The 19879-nt window shown below is 44.3% G+C and overlaps 1 protein-coding gene across 1 annotated transcript in view; it reads left to right on the top strand.

Annotated features, from left to right (window-relative positions):
• CYB5R3 (cytochrome b5 reductase 3) overlaps positions 1 to 19879 on the top strand; it is a 32254-nt gene that overhangs the window by 2774 nt on the left and 9601 nt on the right. The window contains 4 exon segments of the mRNA XM_074271877.1: positions 11152 to 11283; positions 14678 to 14750; positions 15649 to 15755; positions 17491 to 17620. Of these exon segments, the coding sequence (XP_074127978.1) occupies positions 11152 to 11283; positions 14678 to 14750; positions 15649 to 15755; positions 17491 to 17620 (442 nt within the window).

Below are 19879 nucleotides of genomic sequence, written 5' to 3'. Positions count from 1 at the left end.
CAGCTACAGTCATAACTTTTAAGTTGAATCCCTGTTATTTACATTTCCTCTATGATTTCTTAAGTCTTGGCAAAAAGCAAATCCCATAAATCAAGCCTTGATCTGTGACATTTGCTGATTTCCAAGGTGCACAAAGCTGACACTGAAAAGGGAAGTTTCCTATGAGCCTTCCCTCTCTGAGCCTCAGTTTCCCTCTTTGCAGGTGAGAGAATTGGCCTGTTCCAGCCAAGCCCAAGAACTGAATTATAAAAGAGCACCAGCAAGTTAGGGAGCTGTCCCTTACTGTCACTTGAAGCCTAAGGGTGAAAAGATCTTTGCCAACTCAACGGCAGAGAAAGTTTCCCGGTATCTAGAGCTCTGGGCCTGGAGGAAGACCTGAGTTCAAATCCAACCTCAGACACTCACTAACTGTGTCATCCTAAGCAAGTCAGTTTACTCTGGTTACCTCAGTTTCTTCATCTGTAAAACGATCTGGAGAAGGAAATGGCCAACCACTCCAGTATTTCATTGAATCATAACCTTAGATTCCCTCCCTGTAAAATGGGGAACTGCTTCAGTGTTTCTATGAATCATTTAACCTCAGTTTTCCCCTCTGCAAAATGAGAAATGGCTCCAGTGTCTCTGAATCATATAACCTTAGTTTTCCCCCTCTGTAAAATGGGAAACCACTCCAGTATTTTTGCCAAGAAAACCCCAAATGGGGCCACAGAGAGGAAGGTATGACCGAAAATGACCTCAACAACAGGACAGACCCCTCTTTCCTTTAGCTGGATGTATTACTCCTCGTGTATGTATGGACCTCAGTTTCCCCATCTGTCCAACAAGGAGGTACTATGTGTGTATCTTGTTTCTCTGCTTCATCTTTTGTTTTCTATCTCCAAGGCTGGAACGTTGTGTGTGGCACACCCATGGGTGCTTAATACGTGCTCGTTGAGTGATTGAGTAGGTGATTTTTCAGCTGCAGCTTTATCTGTTCCTAAATGTCTCTGGTAGAGCTAGGGAGAGGTTCTGAGAAAGTGTGAGCCTTGGTCGGGTGTGGCCAACTTTCTGCAGGTTTCTCTGGCTGTGGGGAGAGGGATTAGGGACAAAAAATCCTCCCTCTCTGCCTTCCCTGGACTGGCTCCCTCCACCTCCGTGCTTGCCTGGAGTAGGCCCTGCCCTCCTAAAGTCCCTGACAAAACCCTTTACCACTTTCCTGGCTTTTGGTGACAGCCTAAAATCATCTGGTCCTCTTCCTGGTTAGCCCAACTCGTTTAGTCACAGTTCAGTCTTTCCCCACTCTCCATGACCCCATTTGGGGTTTTCTTGGCAAAAATGCCACAATGGCTTCCCATTTTATAGAGGAGGAAACTGAGGCAGGGTGAGGTTATATGATTTACTGAGACATGGAATGGTTTGTCATTTCCTTAAATTCATTTTACAAATAAGGAAATTGGAGTAAACAGTGAAATAACTTGCCTAGTTAGGGAGTGTCTGAGGCTGGAATTCTGGAAAATAATAAGTCTTCCTGACTCCAGAAGCTCTCTATCCACTTTCACACATAACTGCCCTTCCCATTTTACAGAGGGGAACACTAAAGCAGGTCGCTTATATAATTTACCCAAGGTCACATAAGTGAGCCAAGATTTAGAGATCAGATGACTCAAAATCAATCCATCAAGAAGCATTTATTTAAGCTCTGATATTTCTTCTAGCCTCTGTCTAGTCCCTTCCTTGACCCCCTTGTATCATTTCTTTTTGTGTTCTTACTTGCTCTGTTTGAGAAGCAGTGTGACAAAGTGTGTAGAAGGCCCGAGGTGGAGTTTGGGAAGACATCGGAAGCTTAGAAGTAGCTCTGGAATCTTGGGTAAATTATTTAACATCTGGCAAAGTTCCCAACTCTGTCAGTTGTTGATAGAATGTGTTGATTAAGAAAGCTTGGGAACCTTCTTTCCATCTTCCCTGCATTAATCCTTTTAAGATTATCCCAGGGCTAAGCAGTGATGAGGGGCCTGGAGAGGGGGCTTCTGGGAGCATTCTTCAGATTCTTACCCATCATATCTCCCCATCATACTCTGAGATCCTTCTTCAAATAACTGAGAGCCAAGAAAGGAGACATCTTTCTCATGCATTAAGGAGCTGACCAGTCCCAGCCCCCTTTTGTGTTCTCTCTTTCCTAGTCTTTTGGGGACATCTGGGCTCCTCTGATTCCTGGTTATTTTTTGGAATGACACATTGAAGTAAAGCTTTGGAAACTGCCCCCTTCCCCATAAAACCTTCACAGAATTCCCCCAGCCTAAAGTGATCTTGCAATGTCTCTCTCTCTCTTCTTCCTTCTCTCTCTGTTTCTGTCTCTCTCCTTCCTCTCTCTCTCCTCCATATTTCCTGTAGCATTAAAACTGAACCTCTCATTAACCTCTGTCATACTATGTCTTGTATTACAGTTATTTCTGTACAGCCTGTGCCCATCAGATTGTAAGTTCCACGAGATGAGGGGCTTGGTGGTTTTCCACCATTTCCACCATTGGCAGTGTCTAACTTTGTAATAAAGTATTATTCCTTACTATGTTATTATAATGACCAAGCCTGGCCCGAGAAGAATCAAGAAAATGTGTCACTTCTTTGCAGGGGTGGGGGTCTACAGGTGTGAAATAACGAATGCACTTTCAGACTGTTACTGTATTGCTTAGTTTCCCAGAACTCCCTTCTTCTCCCTCTCCTTTTTAAGTTTCTTTTCCTCTGATTCTTTACTGCAAGGGATCAGGGAAGGGACACGTTTCAAAATGAAGATGCTGCTTAAAATAAGTGAAAAATCCCACCGCCATTGAAGGTGCCATGGTGCAGTTTGTGATCAGAAGGGCTTGGATTTGAATTCTCCCTCTTTGACTTTGGTCATTATCCAAATTCATCAAATGAGGAGACGGGCTCATTGGATCAGTCCCTTGGAGCTATCCTCTATCCCTAAGGGCTGATGGGAGAAAACCATTGGCAGACTTTGATCTTTATATAAATGTAAAATATTATAATTAATAAATTGTAATTGATGATTATTCCTGTATTCATTTCCTTTTTACCTTTTACAAAGGGGAGTTTATTTCAAAAGGATAACAAGAAGATATATCTATATCTTCCACAATCCCCAGAGGACAGTATTTCCAGCACATCTTATATCCTCTCTATCTCTGGGGAGGGAAAGAAGCTTGAGTTCACCATTTATCTCGCCTTCTCTCTAGTTCCTGGTCCAAAGCCCCTTGCCCTAGGCTTCTTCCCCAGTGGCCACAGCAAAGTCTCTGGGGCTCGGCCCCTCAGGTCCAGGGGGACGCTAGCATTCAGGCCTAGAACGGCAAAGGGCAGACCAAAGTCTAACCCTGAGTTCCTGAGGACCTCAGAGGGTGGGGGGAAGCAACCCTTTCCCCACACTTGGTTTAGTGCAGGGTGTCCATATGCTTGGGTCAACCAGACCTTTGCCCCCTGGAAAGAGAGTCTGGTTGTTGTTATTGGGTGTTAGACTGTTAAAGGAACCAACTGTAGTGTCAGAAGCCGCTGGGTGGCCCCAGTCCTGCATGTGGAGCCTCCTTGTTTTCTGCCTGGACCAGCTGCCCTGGCTTTATCTGAGAAATGGGGGAATAATACTCGGGTTCCCGTGAGGGGGTGAGAATAGCATTTGTGGACAGGCAGTGCAATGGGGTAGGTCTGACCTACCCAAGGAGGAAGAAGTGGAGGAAGTGGGGCTCTGGGTTTGGGAGCCCCAAGTCTGATCTGGGCCCAGAGACTCCCTGCTCTGGTGACCCTGGCAGAGCTGTCTTACGATCTGTGCCTCAGTTTCCTCATCTGTAAAGTGTGTGTGTGGAAGTGTGGTAGAGATGTGGGCATCATATCTGCCTGCCAGAACTGAAGAACACTTTAGGGGCTGTGCCTTCTCATTTCCTTATTTTACAGAGGAAGACCCTGGAGCCATAGAGGACCCTGGATCTTGATCCAAAAGGGGCCTCAGAAGCCTTGTAGCCCAATCCCCAATTTTTACAGAGGAAGAAACTGAGACCATGGTGAGGGGGTCATTGACCTTCCTAGGGCTGGCAAAGACATTGAATTCTCATTTAGTTTCATTCTCATTTAATAGGGGAAGCTGAGGCCCAGAGAGTGGCTGGAGCAGCAGGGAACAGCGCGGGCTAGTGGGTGGGCTATGAGTGCTTCTGCCCAAGCCCCTCCTTTGCTCCCCCATTTTGCAGAAAGCCAGCAGTGGCTCCCAGGAGGTCAGCTGGGTGCCTCGGGGCGGGTGTGCCCCAGGACCAGACCTGCTCTTTGGGCTGGGTTATCTTATCAGAGAGGGCCCAGAGCCTGCCTGGCCTCTGGCTCAGAGCTGCCCTGCTCTCCTCCCCGGGGCCCAGCCTGGTCCTGGGAGTCAGGACTGGTAGCTCCTGGTACCGGTACCAGCTCCCCGGAGGGGCCTCCCGTGAGTGGCGTGTGCTAGCCCCTCTGGAGAGCGCATCCGACCAGATGTTTCTTTGTGTGAATCTGTGGTCCAATGACCCTGGGGCTTTGCTGGCTCAGCTTTGTGGGCCCAGATCAGGAGCTGGGGCCGTCGGCAGCCTCCGGGGACTGGATCTAAGCTAAGCATCGGTCAGTTTGTCTGAGCATGGGGGATTATGGGGAAGTGAGGAGAGGGGAGGAGGGAGCCTGCTCAAGCTCATGACTGGGAGAATCAGGCCTCGAACACTGGTTTCTGGGTTTTTCCTCAGCTTTGTGGGGCGGGGATGTGGGTGCTCTAGTTTCCAGTCTGCTCTGGAGCCCCTGGCCTGCTGTTGACTGTCCTCCCGGGGGCAGGCTCACTTCCCGGCCCCCCGCCCTTCCATCTTCCCTGGCTTCCTCTCCGCTCCCCTCCCATTTCCCTGGCAGGAGCCGGACCCAGAGGCAGACTGAGGTACAAGCAGGTGAGTCATCCCAGCCCCCCCAGCGGAGCACAGCTATCTCCCCGGGGCTGGCAGGGAGGAGCCTGGGCCCCGGGCTGGGGATGGAATCCCGTGGGCTGCAGGGGTGAGTCACCCCAGCCTGGCTGGGCCCAGGAGCAGCACCGGCCAGCCACACCCATGCACGGGCTTCCAGCTCTGGCATTTCTGTTACTTTGGAGAAAGGGGGAGGGGAGACGAGCTGGGTCCCGACACCCCTTGTTGGGACCCCCTGTGGCTTTCCGCAGACACTCACCGGCAGGGCAGCCCACCCCCCGCTCTGCCCCCAGAGAGATTCCCGAGAGGACCCCGCGCTTTGTCCAGGATTGCACCCGACCAATAATGGCGTCTTGATGTTTATTTCTTGTGCTTCAGGGAGGGACAGGATTCTCTTTTTGACTGGAAAATGTCAGCCTTGGAAGGGATTGTGGAGGGTATAACTGGTATAACCCCCCATTTTACAGATGGGGAAACTGAGGTATAGTAGAAGGGAAGCTCCTAAGGGGAAGATTTTTTGGCCTTTGTACGCCAGTCACTTAGCACAGTGTTGGACAAACCAAAAGTAATTAATTAATGTTTGTGGATTAAATGGGAAGCAACCTGGCCAAGATTCCTCCCTTAAGGGGGGGGCTGGGAGAGGACTATTAGTAGCCCTATATAGATAGTCCTCTGCAAAATCCTCCGGACTCCAGAGGAGGAGGCCGTGGACCGTCTGGACGGGGAAAGGGCTGAGGGTGTGGAGACTGAGGGCCTGGCCGGTTCCAGCCCCACCATTTACTGCTGTTTTCTAGCTCTAAAACCCCAGTCTAGTTCCTTTTTATTGATTTATTTGTTTTTGAGCGAGAGACTGGATTAGAGATGATTTCTTCTCGCTCTAATTTTGTGACATGTGAATTCCTACTCCCCGCGTCCTCCGGGGCTGGATGATCCGGACTGGATGATGGGAGCCGAAGCCGGGACGGGCAGCCTTGGCAGGGGTGGGGAATTTACCCAGCGTTCTTACATACGGCCCCTCTCCACCCCAGAAAAACCTGGCAAGCTGAGATAACGGCCTCATTCTTCCTTCCAGCTCTGTGTACGGTCACCAAGCTTGCAATTCTTTATTTTTTTATTGAAATAACATGGTACCTTAAAAAAAATAGGAAAAAAACGCACCAAAACCTTGTGGCTATGGGTCATATTAAACACAAGTAAATGAGGATTGTTCTAGACTGACCCAGCCAAATGGATACATGCAAGGGAAGGGATGGGGTGAGATCCTGGATTATAGACCTCGTGCCCTCGTCCCTTCATCCTACAGAGGGTGAAATCGAGGACCAAGAAATTAAGAGATCTGTCCACATTCATACGGGCAGGGAGCATCAAAGGGCAAATTTGAACTCAGGGCTTCTGGTCCCCTAACAGCTATTCTTTTGCTGGAGCAGATCTCCTCTCTAACTTGGCTGACTTCAGTTTGGGCTACTGATAAATCATTGGATGCTTCAGGCCCTGAACATCTTCTGATGTTCCAGTCTCTTGATTTTACAGATGAAAAAGGGAAGCTGAGACAGATTAAAAAAAAAAAAAAAAAAAAAAAAAAGGCAGGATTTGAACCCAGTTCCTCAGACATCAAATTATTTCTGTGTTTTCCTTAAAAGAGATTATGACAGGGAATATCCTCCCATGAGGGACAGGAGAAAGAAATTTGGGTTTGGAGCCCCAGGGCCAAGTCCTGGCTCCATCATTTCTTATCTCTACCATCTTTCTGTGAGCCTTGGTTTCCCCATGTGTCAAAGAGGAATAAGAATTCTCACTTTATCCAGTGATCACTCCAGTTAATAAGCTGAGTGATCCCCTGTTTGCCTGTGCTGGGCTGGGGAGGAAGGGCTCTGGGAGCTCCAAGGCAGGAGGAGAATTGGAGGAAGCTGAGCCTCAGAACAAAGGGACTCAGATCTTGTCCCTGTGGGGGAGCCGCCCGCCTTCTTCACGTTAAACATTTAGAAATTCTAATTTAATCATTTGATTGTAAATATGTATTACAAGTTTCCTGTCCTAACATTTCACTAAGGAATCACGTGCTCAAATGAGGTCATGTTTGCTGAATTATTTTCCACCTTCAAAGCTGTGTATAAATATGTAGGTTACTAGGATACTGTGGTGTATATGTGACCCTCAGCTTCTGGTAGTAGCTCAGCGGGGGATTTCGTGATCGCCGGCCAAAAGCCAACTATTTGAAATGCTTAACATTTAAGTTAGTCACCCGTTGAAGAATTTTTTCCACCGTGATAGCTCAGTTAACTGTATACAGTGGCACATGGGGCTGTAATCTCCTACAGGTGATTTCACCTATAAAATGAGAGATCTATAACTCCCAAGTCGAAATTACGTGATTATTCACTCTACAGTATTTGGGCATTTTTACTAATTCTTTTCATTTGGAAACTCTTTTTTTTAATTAATCTACCTACAATTGAAACTTTAAGATGATAGTAATTGTGCATTTTTCTTAACAGTAGAAAAGAATATACCAGAGGCCCATGACCACATAGTAAAGAGCATTTTCATACTCATGGAACATTCAGCGTCTTTGACACAATTAATCTGTTGTTTGAAAATGTTCATCTTAAGAATGTTGAAAATGTTACCTGCATAGTCATTATTTTTAAATTTGGATTTATTGTGGCAGAATTTTCCATTATAGATTCAGGATGGAACTCGCAGAAAATGAAGATATTTTATAGGAAAAAAGGGAGGGAAAGAGGAGAGAAAGGAAGGAAGGAAGGAAGGAGGGAAGGAGGGAAGGAAGGAGGGAAGAAAGGAGGGAAGGAAGAAGGGAAGAAAATAGACAACTCAATGTATGGAAGTTTTGGGAACATAAACCTAATTTTATGTCACACTGCTTTCCAAGTTTCCCAGTAGTTCTTGTCAATTCCTCTTCTTCTTCTTCTCCTCCTCCTCCTCCTCCTTCTTCCCAAAATCTACCATTCTGTGTCTATGTCACCTCCTAGATCTACTATTTTGTTTTTTTACCCCAAATCACAGGATTTTGGTGATTACTACTTTACAGTTTGAGTTTAAATCCTGATAATGTTATGACCTCTTCATTTGTACTTTTCCAGAATATTTCCTTTGAGGTTCTATACCTTTTTTTTTAGCCCATTTATTTAAAGATGACACATTGATGAGTTTCAGAGTGGGGAGACAAGTCGCCAAAAATAACATAGTTAAAACAGGTGGAAGATCCAAGATTTGACTCTGTTAGCCCTTTGTTTCATTATGCAACTGTCGCCTTTCTCCTTCTCTGATCATAAATTTCCTAGGCAATATATCCTTTATTCCACTTCTTGACTTTAGGTCATTATTGGGAGTCTTTAAAAATGGAATTATTTTTAAAAAGGAAAAATAAATAAAAATGAAATTATACCAGTATGAAAATGAGCTTACTTTCCATGACTAGATATTCTAGGGAGGATTCATTTTCCCTATTCACTTCTCTGCCTTTAACTGAATATATATTTTTTTAATTTGGGATTTTCTTCCTGATTATCTAGTACTTAGAGTCCAGAAGACCTGAATTCAAATTGAGCTTCAGATACTTACTAGCTGTGTGATGCTGGGCACACCTTGATGTCTGATTTTTCATCTGTAAAATGGAGGTTATAATAGCATTTCTCAAGATTGTTGTGTAGATGAAAGGATGTGGTATTTGTAAAGCATTACTTAAATATTATTACTATTACTGTCCTAAGTTGTAACCCAAGGATACTGTTAAAGGGAGATAGGGGAAAACAAGGCTATAGCAAATGGTCTAATGGCTTTAGTTGGAGCAGGAGTTGTTAATTTATTTTTATTTTTTGTGGTTGCATCTTTATGCCTTTCTTTTCTGGTCTTCTCCCCTGTCACTTATCTATGTGCTGAGTCTTTCTAGGCTCTTCCATCCTTTTTTATTTGTTTCTCGGTGTCTTTGGGACTGTCTTGAATTGCAGAGACTTAGACTTGTTCTATTTTGTATTTCCCCCCCAGTGTAGAATGGGAGCAAGAATATGTGTGTGTGTATTTGGGGGTTTCAGATGTATAAGTGTGTATGGTGTGCGTGTAATTTTATATATATATATATATATATATTTTTAATTAGTATTTTATTTTTCCAAATACATGAAAAAATAGTTTTCATCATTCAAGGTGTATATATCTTTGTGGGGTGAGGTGGGGTGTCTAGTTCCCTACATCCAGTGTTAGAAAGATTTTGGCTCAATATGATGGACTCTTTGAAGCTTTTGAGGACAGGGACTGTCCTCTGTGTATTGCTTATCCCAGTGCCTGGCTTTGCTAATAGAATGATCGTAACTCTTAAAAGCAGAAGGGACGGCCTTAGCATAGAGTGAGTTCTGCATCACGGGAGGTCCTAAGGAGAGCCAGGGTTGGACCTGTGGAAGACGGAGGACCACTGCTCAGGACCAGCCTAGAGTGGCCTCTGAGGTCCCTGTGACTGTGCAGTGCATATCCTGGTTGAGCAGGTCTGGATTTCCTCCTTTCCTTGGGTCTTAGCATCTGTCTGATTAGGATGCTCTCTGAGGTGTTCCAGCTGTATTCAGGTAATCAGCCTGTGGCCCCACAGTCAGTCTGGCTCAGAGACGCACTGGAGACCAAGCGTAAGGTTTTTAACTTCTAGGCTGGGCTGCCTTTTAGTCTAGTAATAACAGCTAGCTTCTTTATAGTTTGCAGAACACTTCACAACGCTCTCCCAAGAGAGTAGGAGTACATTGCCTATTTTCTATTTTCTCAAGCCTGTGGCACGTGAATGGGGCACTCGGCTAGGTCAGTCTCTGAGGTCAGCTCTGAACTTGGGGTTCTACTTAACCAGCTAGCAGTGTATAGTACAGTAATAGTACACTATGATCTGGTCTTCTGAGCCTGGGCCTAGAGGGGGGAGGAGAGGAGAAAGAAGCTGGTACAGAAGCTGCTGAGAAGAGCTCAGCTCTTCCACTGGGCTGGAGAGTGGGTGGTGGTGGGTGCGTGGTTTCCTGGGAAGATTTTTAACACAATTGTCTGAGAACTTAGAGACAGAATCCCAAAATAACCCCAGGGCCTTTCCGGAAACTTGAGCTCTTGGGAACTCTCCCTGCCCTCTTTTTTAAAGTCTTCCATGCACTAGAGGCATAGATATTGTAAAACTCTTTTTTGGGGGAAGTTTCTTTTGGAAATCTCTTACCCTATGATATTTCTTCTTTAAAATGATAATTATTTTCAATTAAGAAAATTTTACCTTCTCTTCCACTTATTTAAAAGAAACAATCAAAAACCTTTTTTAATAAATATTTCAATTTTTGCATTCTCATCCTTTACTTTTAAGTTGTTGCTCAGTGTGTCCGTCTCTTGCTTACCCCCATTTGGGGTTTTCTTGGCAAAGACATTGGAGTGGTTTGCTTTTTCCTCCTCCAGCTTATTTTATAGATGAGGAAACTGGGGCACACAGGGTGAAGTGACTTGCCCAGTTAGTGTCTGAGACCAAATTTGAACTCAGATCTCTGCCTCCTAGCTGCCCACTTTTGACCCTACTAAGCCCCCTTTTAAAAAGTAGATTTTGTTTTTAAAGTGAAACCTAAAGTAGTATAAACTAATACTTATTGGAATCCCACAATAGTCTTGCAGAGTGACTTCTATGGTATTATTCGATCCAATTTATGGATAAAGAAACCGAGGCTGCATCAGAGGGTCAGTGAGTGTCAAAGGCAGGATTTGAATCCTGAATCCTGATTCTGTCTTGTTCTTTCTTTTCTATCACCAAATTGCTAACAGGGACACGAGAGCTTTCAAAACTCCTTGTTAACTATAAGAATAGTTCTTTAAATATTATTATTATCAATCATTGATATTGTTCATCTTTAATTAAAAATTTCAAAAGAAATAATTTTTTAAAAATATACTTATTTATCTCTTGGTTTTGGATCATCTGGGATGATGGATCCATCCTTTCCTTTCTTCTCCCGATCTTGGGGGTCTCTGTCTGGAAAAATGAAAGGGTTTCATGATGGCCTTTCGGTTCCCCACCTGTGACCCTTTGAGGACTGGGAGGTGGAAGGAACTAGACTCCCTGAAAACAGGGCCCATTAAAGCTGCCGGGTAAGGATCTCATTGAGTCCGTTTCCCTATCAGCGCGAGTATCAAATGCCTCATTTTCTCTCTTCTTCCTGGGTTCCAATGGACTCTTGATAACTTTTTTCCCCCATTTTTTTTTTTTTTTCAGTTGGGTGGCTTCGTGCTATCTCCTGTCTGGTTCATCTACAGCCTCTTCATGAAGCTTTTTGGCAAGTCGGCTCCTCCCATCACCTTAGAGAACCCTGAGGTGAAGTACCCACTGAGGCTGATTGACAAAGAGGTAAGTGAAAGGGTCCAGCCAGGGGGAGATGGCACCAAGACCCCTATCCTTGGGGACATTCCTTCCTGGAGGTCTCTAAAGAGGTCTATTGGGCTGGAGAGTCGGAAGGATTGAGTTCCCCTAAAATTAATCCCTTCCTGGTTGGACTGGGTCAAGGATTATATCCCCTGTCTCTGGATTCCAGTTATTTCCAATAGCTAATTTTACTGAGCTTTGATTAGGTCTAGCTCTGTGCACTTTTGGAGGGCTGAGTAACTCCTATCTTGATTAATACCCTGTGGGTTGGTCTTATAGGGTCTTGAAAGAAAAATCAGAAAAGTTATTCAATATAGAAAGTGATGGGATTTTTCTTTCATTTATTTTTTTTCACTTTTATTTTATATCTTGCAATTTTTAAATCAATGAATAAAAATCTATTTTTTTTCTCTATAATCCCTTATCACTTCCTCCTCCTTGTGCACTGGAAAAAAAGGAAAAAAAGAAAAACAATAATCCTTTTAACCAATATGCATAGCCAAGCAAAACAAATTCCCTTATAGTCATGTCCAAAAGTCTATGTGTCAGTCTTCCCTTCGAATCCATCACTTCTTTATTAGTGTGGGCAGCAAATGTCATCATAAATCCCCCAAGGATCACTGCTTTGATCACTCCTTAAGTCTCCCAAAGTTGCTTGTTTTTAATGTGTTTTATTGTATAAATTGTTCTCCTGGTTTTGTTTACCTCATCTTGCATCAGTTCAGAAAAATCTTCCCAGGTTTCTCTAAAACCGGTCCCCTTCCTCATTTCTTACATCACCTTCTTGTACCATAATTTGTCCATCCTTTTCCTCATTGCCTCAGCATCCCCTCAGTCTCTAATTCTTGGCCACAACAAAAAAAGCTGCGACCACTATTTTTATCCACGTGTGTCTTTATTGTTTTTCTTTGATCTCTTTGGACCAGACTTAGCATTGCTGGGTCAAAGGGTATGCGAAGCTCAGTAACTTGGGAAGTGTGCTTCCAAACTGCTTTCCAGACCAGCTGGACCAACTCACAGCTCCACTAACATTTTATTAATATACCTGTTTTCCCTTGTCAAGCATAAGTATAGCTTTCATTTCAACAGAACTTTTAAGTTTGCAGAACAAGTTCTTTCCATCATTTCCTTTTAACCCTGGGGAGTAAATATTAATTTTTTACAGATGAGGAAACTGAGGCAGGGAGCAGGCAAGCTACTCACTCAGGGTCATATAGGTTAATGTCTGAGGTCAAATCTGAATTCTGAGTCCAGCTTCAAAACCTGCAGAGGCCTGGGCTGGGGAGCTGGATTGGCTTTTTCTGGATCAGACTCGAATGTTCCACACAAACAGGAAGGACTGTAGCCAATATACCACCCATTAAAAATTTTCTCTCTCCTCTCCTTCCTTTAAAAACATGAGCCGAGTAACTCACAAACCAACAGGTAAACTCCAGCTCTGTCCTTCCTCCCGCTGATGATGTCGCGGCGGGGCCGCCTCCCAGAGCTGGGGCAGGTAGATTTCCCAGGGTGACTCCTTCTCAACATTATTTCCTTTCACCAGACCCTGACTTGCCTATCTTTTAGTCCTCACATGACCCTGCAAAGTAGGGCAAGTCCGGCCCTCCAGAGCCCAAGGGGACTCATTCTGCAACCAGACAAGACTCCTCCCTGGGTGCATGCCCGGGCCCATGGGGCCCGACTCTGCCCCTTGGGGGATGGGGGCTCACTAGCTCACTCAGGAACACTTCTATTTACTGGATCGTTTTCCAGTGCCGAATGCAATGTCCACCCATCAATCCCACTTAGACCTTGGGGCCGAACAGATTGACTTCCATGGGAGGGCCCTTCAGACACTCAAAGATGGCTCCTGGCCCATCCAAGGCTCCCCTCCAGTTTCTTTCTTTCTTTTTCTTTTCTTTTTTTTTTTTTAGTTAAATTTTCTTATTTTCAAAACATTTGGACGGATAATTTTTCAACATTAACCCTTGCAAAACCTTGTGTTCCAAAATTTCCCCTCCTTGCCCCCATCCCCTCCCTTAGATGGCAGGTAATCTAATACATGTTTTGTTTTTTGCTTTTGCTGAGGCCATTAGGGTTAAGTGACTTGCCCAGGGTCACACAGCTAGGAAGTGTTAAGTCTGAGGTCAGATTCAAACTTGGGTCCTCCTGACTTCAGGGCTGGTGCTCTAGCTACTGCGCCATCCAGCTGCCCATCCAATATATGTTAAACATATTAAAATATATGTTAAATCCAATCTATGTAACAGTTATTGTGATCTGATTTTTCTCGCACAACATGACAAATATGGAAATAGGTTTAAAAGGATTTCCCATATTTGACCTATATCAGATTGCTGCCTTGGGGAGGAGGGGAAGGGAGGGAGAAAAGTTTAGATCGTTGTTGAAGACTTTTTTTACATGTATTTGGAGAAATAAAATACTATCAAAAAAAAAGAAGTCATCAGCCTTTGCTGAAAAACCTTTTAGTAATGGATAGCTTACTACCTCTTGAAGCAGTCTGGTTCACTTCTGAAGAATCCTGATTTTTTAAAAATAATATTTTATTTCCCCCCCTTACATATATAAAGGTAATTTTTAACCTTCATTTTAAAAACATTGAGTTCCAAGTTTCCACTCTTACCTCCTCCCTGAGACTGTAAGCCCACAGCCAGAGGATTTTCAAGCAGAAGCTGGACGCTGGTCGTTGGGGTCATGGCAGGAGGGCTCCTGGTCTGCCTCGGTTGGCCGTTGCCGAGATCCCTTCCAATTTTGAGACACTGAGCCCCATTCTCAGCTTCTAAGAGGTGTGCAAGGGCAAGGAGACCCTTCAAATGCGGGTCTTAAAGCTAAGCCCAATCCCCGTCACAACCCCAAGGCCTCCTGGAAGAGATGGCCTGTGAGCGACTCTTGGATGGACAGGTGGAGGTTGAGAAAGGGGGGTCCTGACAGCCGGACAACCCCAATCCCTCTTCGTGGGCAGTGTCCCTGGCACTTCCCACCGAGGCTACATGTTTGTGAGAAAGTGTTCTGCACTCGGAGGCCGGTCTGGCTATGGCTCCTGCCCCTGTGCTCATTAGCTGTGAGACCCTGCTCTCAGCTGAAACTTGTTCTTGGGTATCATTTCCCTTGGGCGACTTTCCCCAAAGGGGTACTGGGAAGGAAATGGCACAGCAAAAATGAGGGGTGGGGATGGGCCTGGCGAGGTCCCGGGGAGGATGCCCCTTTCCTGATGCCAGAAAGCTCCTTCTCTGGGCCGCTTGGGGCACTGAGAGCGTAGGTGACTGGCCAGTGTATGTAGGAGGTGGGACTCAAACCCACAACTCTAAGGGAGTCCTTGAACTTTTGTGCCCCACGGGCTGACTGCTCTTCATTACAACGAATTTTTTTTCCCTTCTAGAATATCAGCCATGACACACGGAGGTTCCGATTCGCTCTCCCATCTCCACAACACGTTCTGGGGCTCCCCATCGGTGAGTCCTGCTCCTGGCCATGGGGCTCCCAGGGGGCTCTGGCAGGAAGTGCCGCCATCCTGTGGTTTTGGTCCTGGGCGACAGGGTGGAGGGAGGGGATGACAGGAGTTGGGGGAGGATCTTCCGGGAGCTCCTGAAGCTCTTCCACCCTCTCTCTTTTCTGCTTTTTGCCTTTTCCTTGTGGCCCATTTGGACCCTGGGTAGGTTCTTGGGTCCCCAGTAGATCAGTGAGGCTGTGAAGTCTCCTGCTCACAAACCCTCCTATGGACCTATAGTTACTTTCCCTTTCCCGTTCCATCTAGAATTCCACCCTTTGTAATAAAACAGTTGAAAGAAAGGGAAATAAAGGTAATTCAGTCCAACTAACCAGCCCCTCACTGGGGTGTAAACGGACTCCCTCACCTGTCCTGGCCAATCGTCTCATGGGCTGGGAACCCATTTTAAAAAACAATTTATTCTTTGTCTAAATGTAAACACCAAAACAAACGGGCATTTTCATATATGGGGAAAAGTGCCAACTCTGTGTGAGCTCCTGGTGACTCAGGCAGCAGCCCAGGATGGTTCTGTACGCCAGACTTCCAGGGTGCCGACTACTGGGGTTGCCCGGAAGCCACTGGGCCATGACTGCTGGGGCTGCTTCCGCCCCATCACCCCCTTCCTTTCCTTCTCCTCCTCTTCCTCCTCCTCTTCTTTCTCTCTTCCTGTTCCTCTTTTTTCTCTTTCTCCTTCTCTTCCTGCTTCTCCTTTTCCTCCTCTTCTTCCTCTCTTCCTCTTTTTCTTCCTCCTCTCTTCCTCTTCTTCCTCCTCCTCTTCCATGACACAGACAAGGAGAGGGAATGAACCCTGCCCTAGAGAATGCCCCCCTGAAGCTGTGCCTCCCGCTCTATCCTCCCCCTAGGTCAGCACATTTACCTCTCAGCCCGGATCGATGGGAACCTGGTCATCCGGCCCTACACCCCCGTCTCCAGCGATGATGACAAAGGCTTTGTGGATCTGGTTATCAAGGTGAGCCCCTCCTCCCCTGAGGGCGCCCAGGCTGGGCTGGGCAGTGGCTGCATTTCTTCTAGACCATCGAGGATCTGTCATTTGTTCCTTTTTCCCCCCATCCTTGGACTGGAGCCCCCCGTTCGGCTTCTAGCTAATGGGATCCAGTCTTCACTTTGTAAATGGCAAACCACCTCTTTTGGAATCTGCTGAATTCTTCCCAGTCCCCCATATTGCCCCTTGGCCAGGGGCTTACAGATTACTGGGGTCCCTCAGAGCCTTCGGGAGACTTCATGCTGGCCCAGAGGCTCTGAGAGCTATTACAAAGGTAAAATCTGGATCTGTGCCGTTTGGGAGAGAGAACTGAAGGAAAAAAAAAGATGAAGTCCCCTAGAGAGCTAGGGGAATGATGATGCCCTTGATAGTGACAAGAAGACCAGGAAGAGGGAGAACTTGGGGAAGGGGAAGAGAGGGAACACGGTTTTGGACATGCTAAGTTTAAGATAGCTGATGGACATCCCATTTGTGATATTCCATTGGAGATGCAAGTTTAGGAGGCGGAAGAGGACAGATTAGTTAGACTTAAAATGATCAAATTAGAGACGGTAATTAAATCCATAGGGGCTGATGAGGTTCATGTAGTCCCTAGGGGACGATATGTGTAGAGATGGAGAGGGAGCAGTGAGGCTGAACCTTCTCGCCATGGAAGGGATCGGGAAGTGGGGTGTGCATGTTTGGGAGGTACTCAGGGACCAGCTGAAGAGAGTGCTGGGGGTACAATGGAATGGGAGGCCCAAGCAAGGACCCCCTCCTTCTTCTTGGGAGGGTGAGGCTCACCCCCAAGACCCTTCCTAGGAATGTATGACTCGGTGCTGGAAGGACCTTAGGGACCCTCCAGGCCAATTCTCTTATATTATTAATCTGGGAAAATGAGCCTTAGGTGAAGTGAGGGGAGGCAAGAGAGTGGTACAACTGGCAGCGTTGGGATTTGTCCCTAGCCCCTCACACTCTAAATTCAGGGCTTTCTTTCTTCTCTCTTTTCCTTATTCCTTAAGCATCCTGCCAAAGGGTCTGAATTTCCAACTTGAGGTATGCACTTCTTTGGGGACTTAGAATTTTAGGCCCAAGTATTCTTGGGGAGCTCAATAAGGCTATATAACCTCTGGACCCAAATGATGGGAAGCCGTGTGGTACAATGAGAAGAGCATTGGCCTGTAGGCCCAAGACCTGGGTTTGCCTACAATGTATATGACCTCGGGAAGTAATGTTCCTCTCTCTGTGCCTCAGTTTACTCATCTGTAAAATGTTGGACCTAAATGGGCTCTGAGATTCTATGCCTAGGATCTCATGATTCCTTACCTATAGAATGAAAGAGATGCTTTTATGGCGAGGGCCCCTCCCAGCTCTGACATTCGATGAGCAGGAATCTATTAAATTGTTATCAATTATTTCTATGTTAGTATTACTTAAATGGTCAGGTTGCTTTCAGTAGAGCTGCTCCTTGAGGTCAGACACTGGGGGAAAGGACTCTAGCGGGCAGGTGGTGGGGAGGGAAGATGAGGGTCAGGGCTGATGAATGAGAAAGATTGGCCTTAGCGGGAGGCCCAGGGTAGCCAGGAGAGAGCTAGAAGCCCCTGGTTTGGGAAGAGCTCCCAGGAGGACGGGCTGCAAGAACTTTGCCACTGGCTGGTCAAGACCTTGGGAGCTGCTGGTTTTGGAGGTTTGATTTAAATGGAGAGAGGGGGGTGTTTTCTAGATTTACTTCAAAGACACGCATCCCAAGTTTCCTGCTGGCGGGAAGATGTCCCAATATCTGGAGAGTCTGAAAACTGATGACACAATTGACTTCAGAGGCCCCAGTGGACTGCTGGTCTACCGTGGTAAAGGTAAATTGCTTTCAGTTTTTAAAGCACCTTGACTTCCAGATAGATCCTTCCCCTTTTATATACCCAGTGAGTAACAAAGAATGTACTAAAGAATGGAAAAAAAGCAAAGGAAAAACAAGACAGTTAATTAAAATTAAGCAACATATGGATTGAGTCTGATACCATGTAGTGTTTCACATCCACAATCATCCACTTCTACAAAGAAAAGAGGGAAGAACATTTTTTTTCTCTTCTAAGTATTTTTATGATACAAAGTATAACTCCCCACGTAAATTTTTTTCAAATGACATTCTGCCTATTCTCTTGCTCATTCTCTCTTATAATTGAGAAAATAAGAAAAATAAAATTCTATTTTGTAAACATGTATTGTACAATTAAAACAAAAAAACATGCTTCTATCTGTACTTTATCATTTCTGTTACTTCTATGTCAGGAGCATGTTTCATCATCAGTTCTGGAATTGTGATTGGTTATTGTGCTTATTAGAGTTATTATTTGCTTATCTTTGCAATGTTGTTCTTATGGTATAAATTGTTCTCTCCCGGTTCTGCTAACTTCACTCAGCATTCATTCATGTATGTATCCTCAGGTTTTTTCTGAAATCCTTCTGCTCATCAGTTCTTATGGCACAATATTCCATCATATTCATTTCTCAAATATGATCCAGCTGTCCTCTGATTGATGGGCACCCACTTAGTTTTCAATTCATTCCCACTGGAAACAGAAAAGTTTAAATATTTTTGTACATATGGATTTTTTCCCTCTTGCTTTAATCACATCTACAGTGGTATCCTTCCTGTACCAAACACAATTTAATAGTTTTTTGGGTAAAGTTCCAAATTGCTTTCCAGTGTGACTGGACCACATTCACAACTCAAAAAACATTGCATTAATAGACCTATTTTCCCATAGTCCCTCCAGGATCTGTCATTTTTCTTTTCACCTTTGACAATCTGATGGGTATGAGATATACCCTCAGTTATGTCAATTTACATTTCTCTAATTAGTAGTGATTTAGATTTTTTTTCTTTCAGAACGAATGATAGCTTGGTTTTCTTCCTATGAAAATTGCTTATTCTTATCTTTTAACCCCTTCCTGCTAGATTTTATTGGCAAGATAAAGAAGTACTTAAGATTTGTGTGGTTTTATTTTATACCTTGTAATTTTGCTAAAGTTTTTAATTGTTTCAATTAGTTTTGTAGTTGGCACTCTAGAATTCTTTAAGTAAATGATTTCCTATGTATCTTAGATATGAGATCTGTTTTTCAGAAAAACTTGCTATCAATATTTTCTCCCTTTGCCTGCATAACTTCTCAATTTAGCTGCATTGATTTTGTTTGTAAAAAAACAAAAAAAAAAAACAAAAAAAAAACTTTGAATTTTATGTAATCAGAATTGCTCATTTTACCAACTATGATCTTCTGTATTTCTTGGCTAGTCATGAATTCTTTTTTCCATATATTTAACTTGCAAATTCTTCCTTGCTTGTATAATTTGCTTATGGGCACTCTTTATGTCCAAGACGTTCTCATTTGGCACTTATCTTGGCATATGGTATAAAGTTTAGATTAGAGCTGGTTTCTGCCAGACTTTCCAATTTTCCCTCAGTTTTTGAAGAATAGTGAATCCACCCCTCCCAGTATGTAGAATATTTGGATTTATGTAACACTAAGTTATTGAGATCAATTGCTTCTATATATTTTGTACCTGATCTTCTGCTGCTGAGTCTCTTTAATTAAACAGTACCTAAGTATTTTTGTATTTGTTGCTTTCTGGAACATCTGGTACTGCTCTTTCCTTCCCACTCTCATTTATTCATTACCTTGCAATTCCTGACCTTTGTTCCTCCAAGTAAATTTTATTTTATTTGTACTAGCTCTATAAAGAAATCCTTTACTAGTTTGATTGATGTGAATAAATGAAATTCGTTAAGTACTATGTCATCTTTATTTTATTGCCTTAGCCCATTCATGAGCAATTGCTATTTCTTCAATTATTTAGCTTTGTCTTAATTTGTATACAGAGTCGTTATTGTATTCCTGTGGTTCATGTATTTGTTTTGGAAGGCAGAATCCTAAATATCTTATATGGTTATTTTAAATGGAATTTCTCATTCTGTTTCTTTTGATGGATTTTATTGGTAATAAACAGAAATATGGGTGATCTATGTGGGTTTGCTTTATAGCCTACAACTCTGCCAAAGGTTTTCATTATTTCAATTAAATCTGTGTTTAATGCTTTCAAACCATCACATCATC

Source organism: Sminthopsis crassicaudata, chromosome 5 (assembly GCF_048593235.1).
Source record: "Sminthopsis crassicaudata isolate SCR6 chromosome 5, ASM4859323v1, whole genome shotgun sequence".
Lineage (NCBI taxonomy): Eukaryota > Metazoa > Chordata > Mammalia > Dasyuromorphia > Dasyuridae > Sminthopsis > Sminthopsis crassicaudata.
The sequence above is the reverse complement of the archived record's forward strand: the minus strand, read 5'-3'. Positions and strand labels throughout refer to the sequence as shown.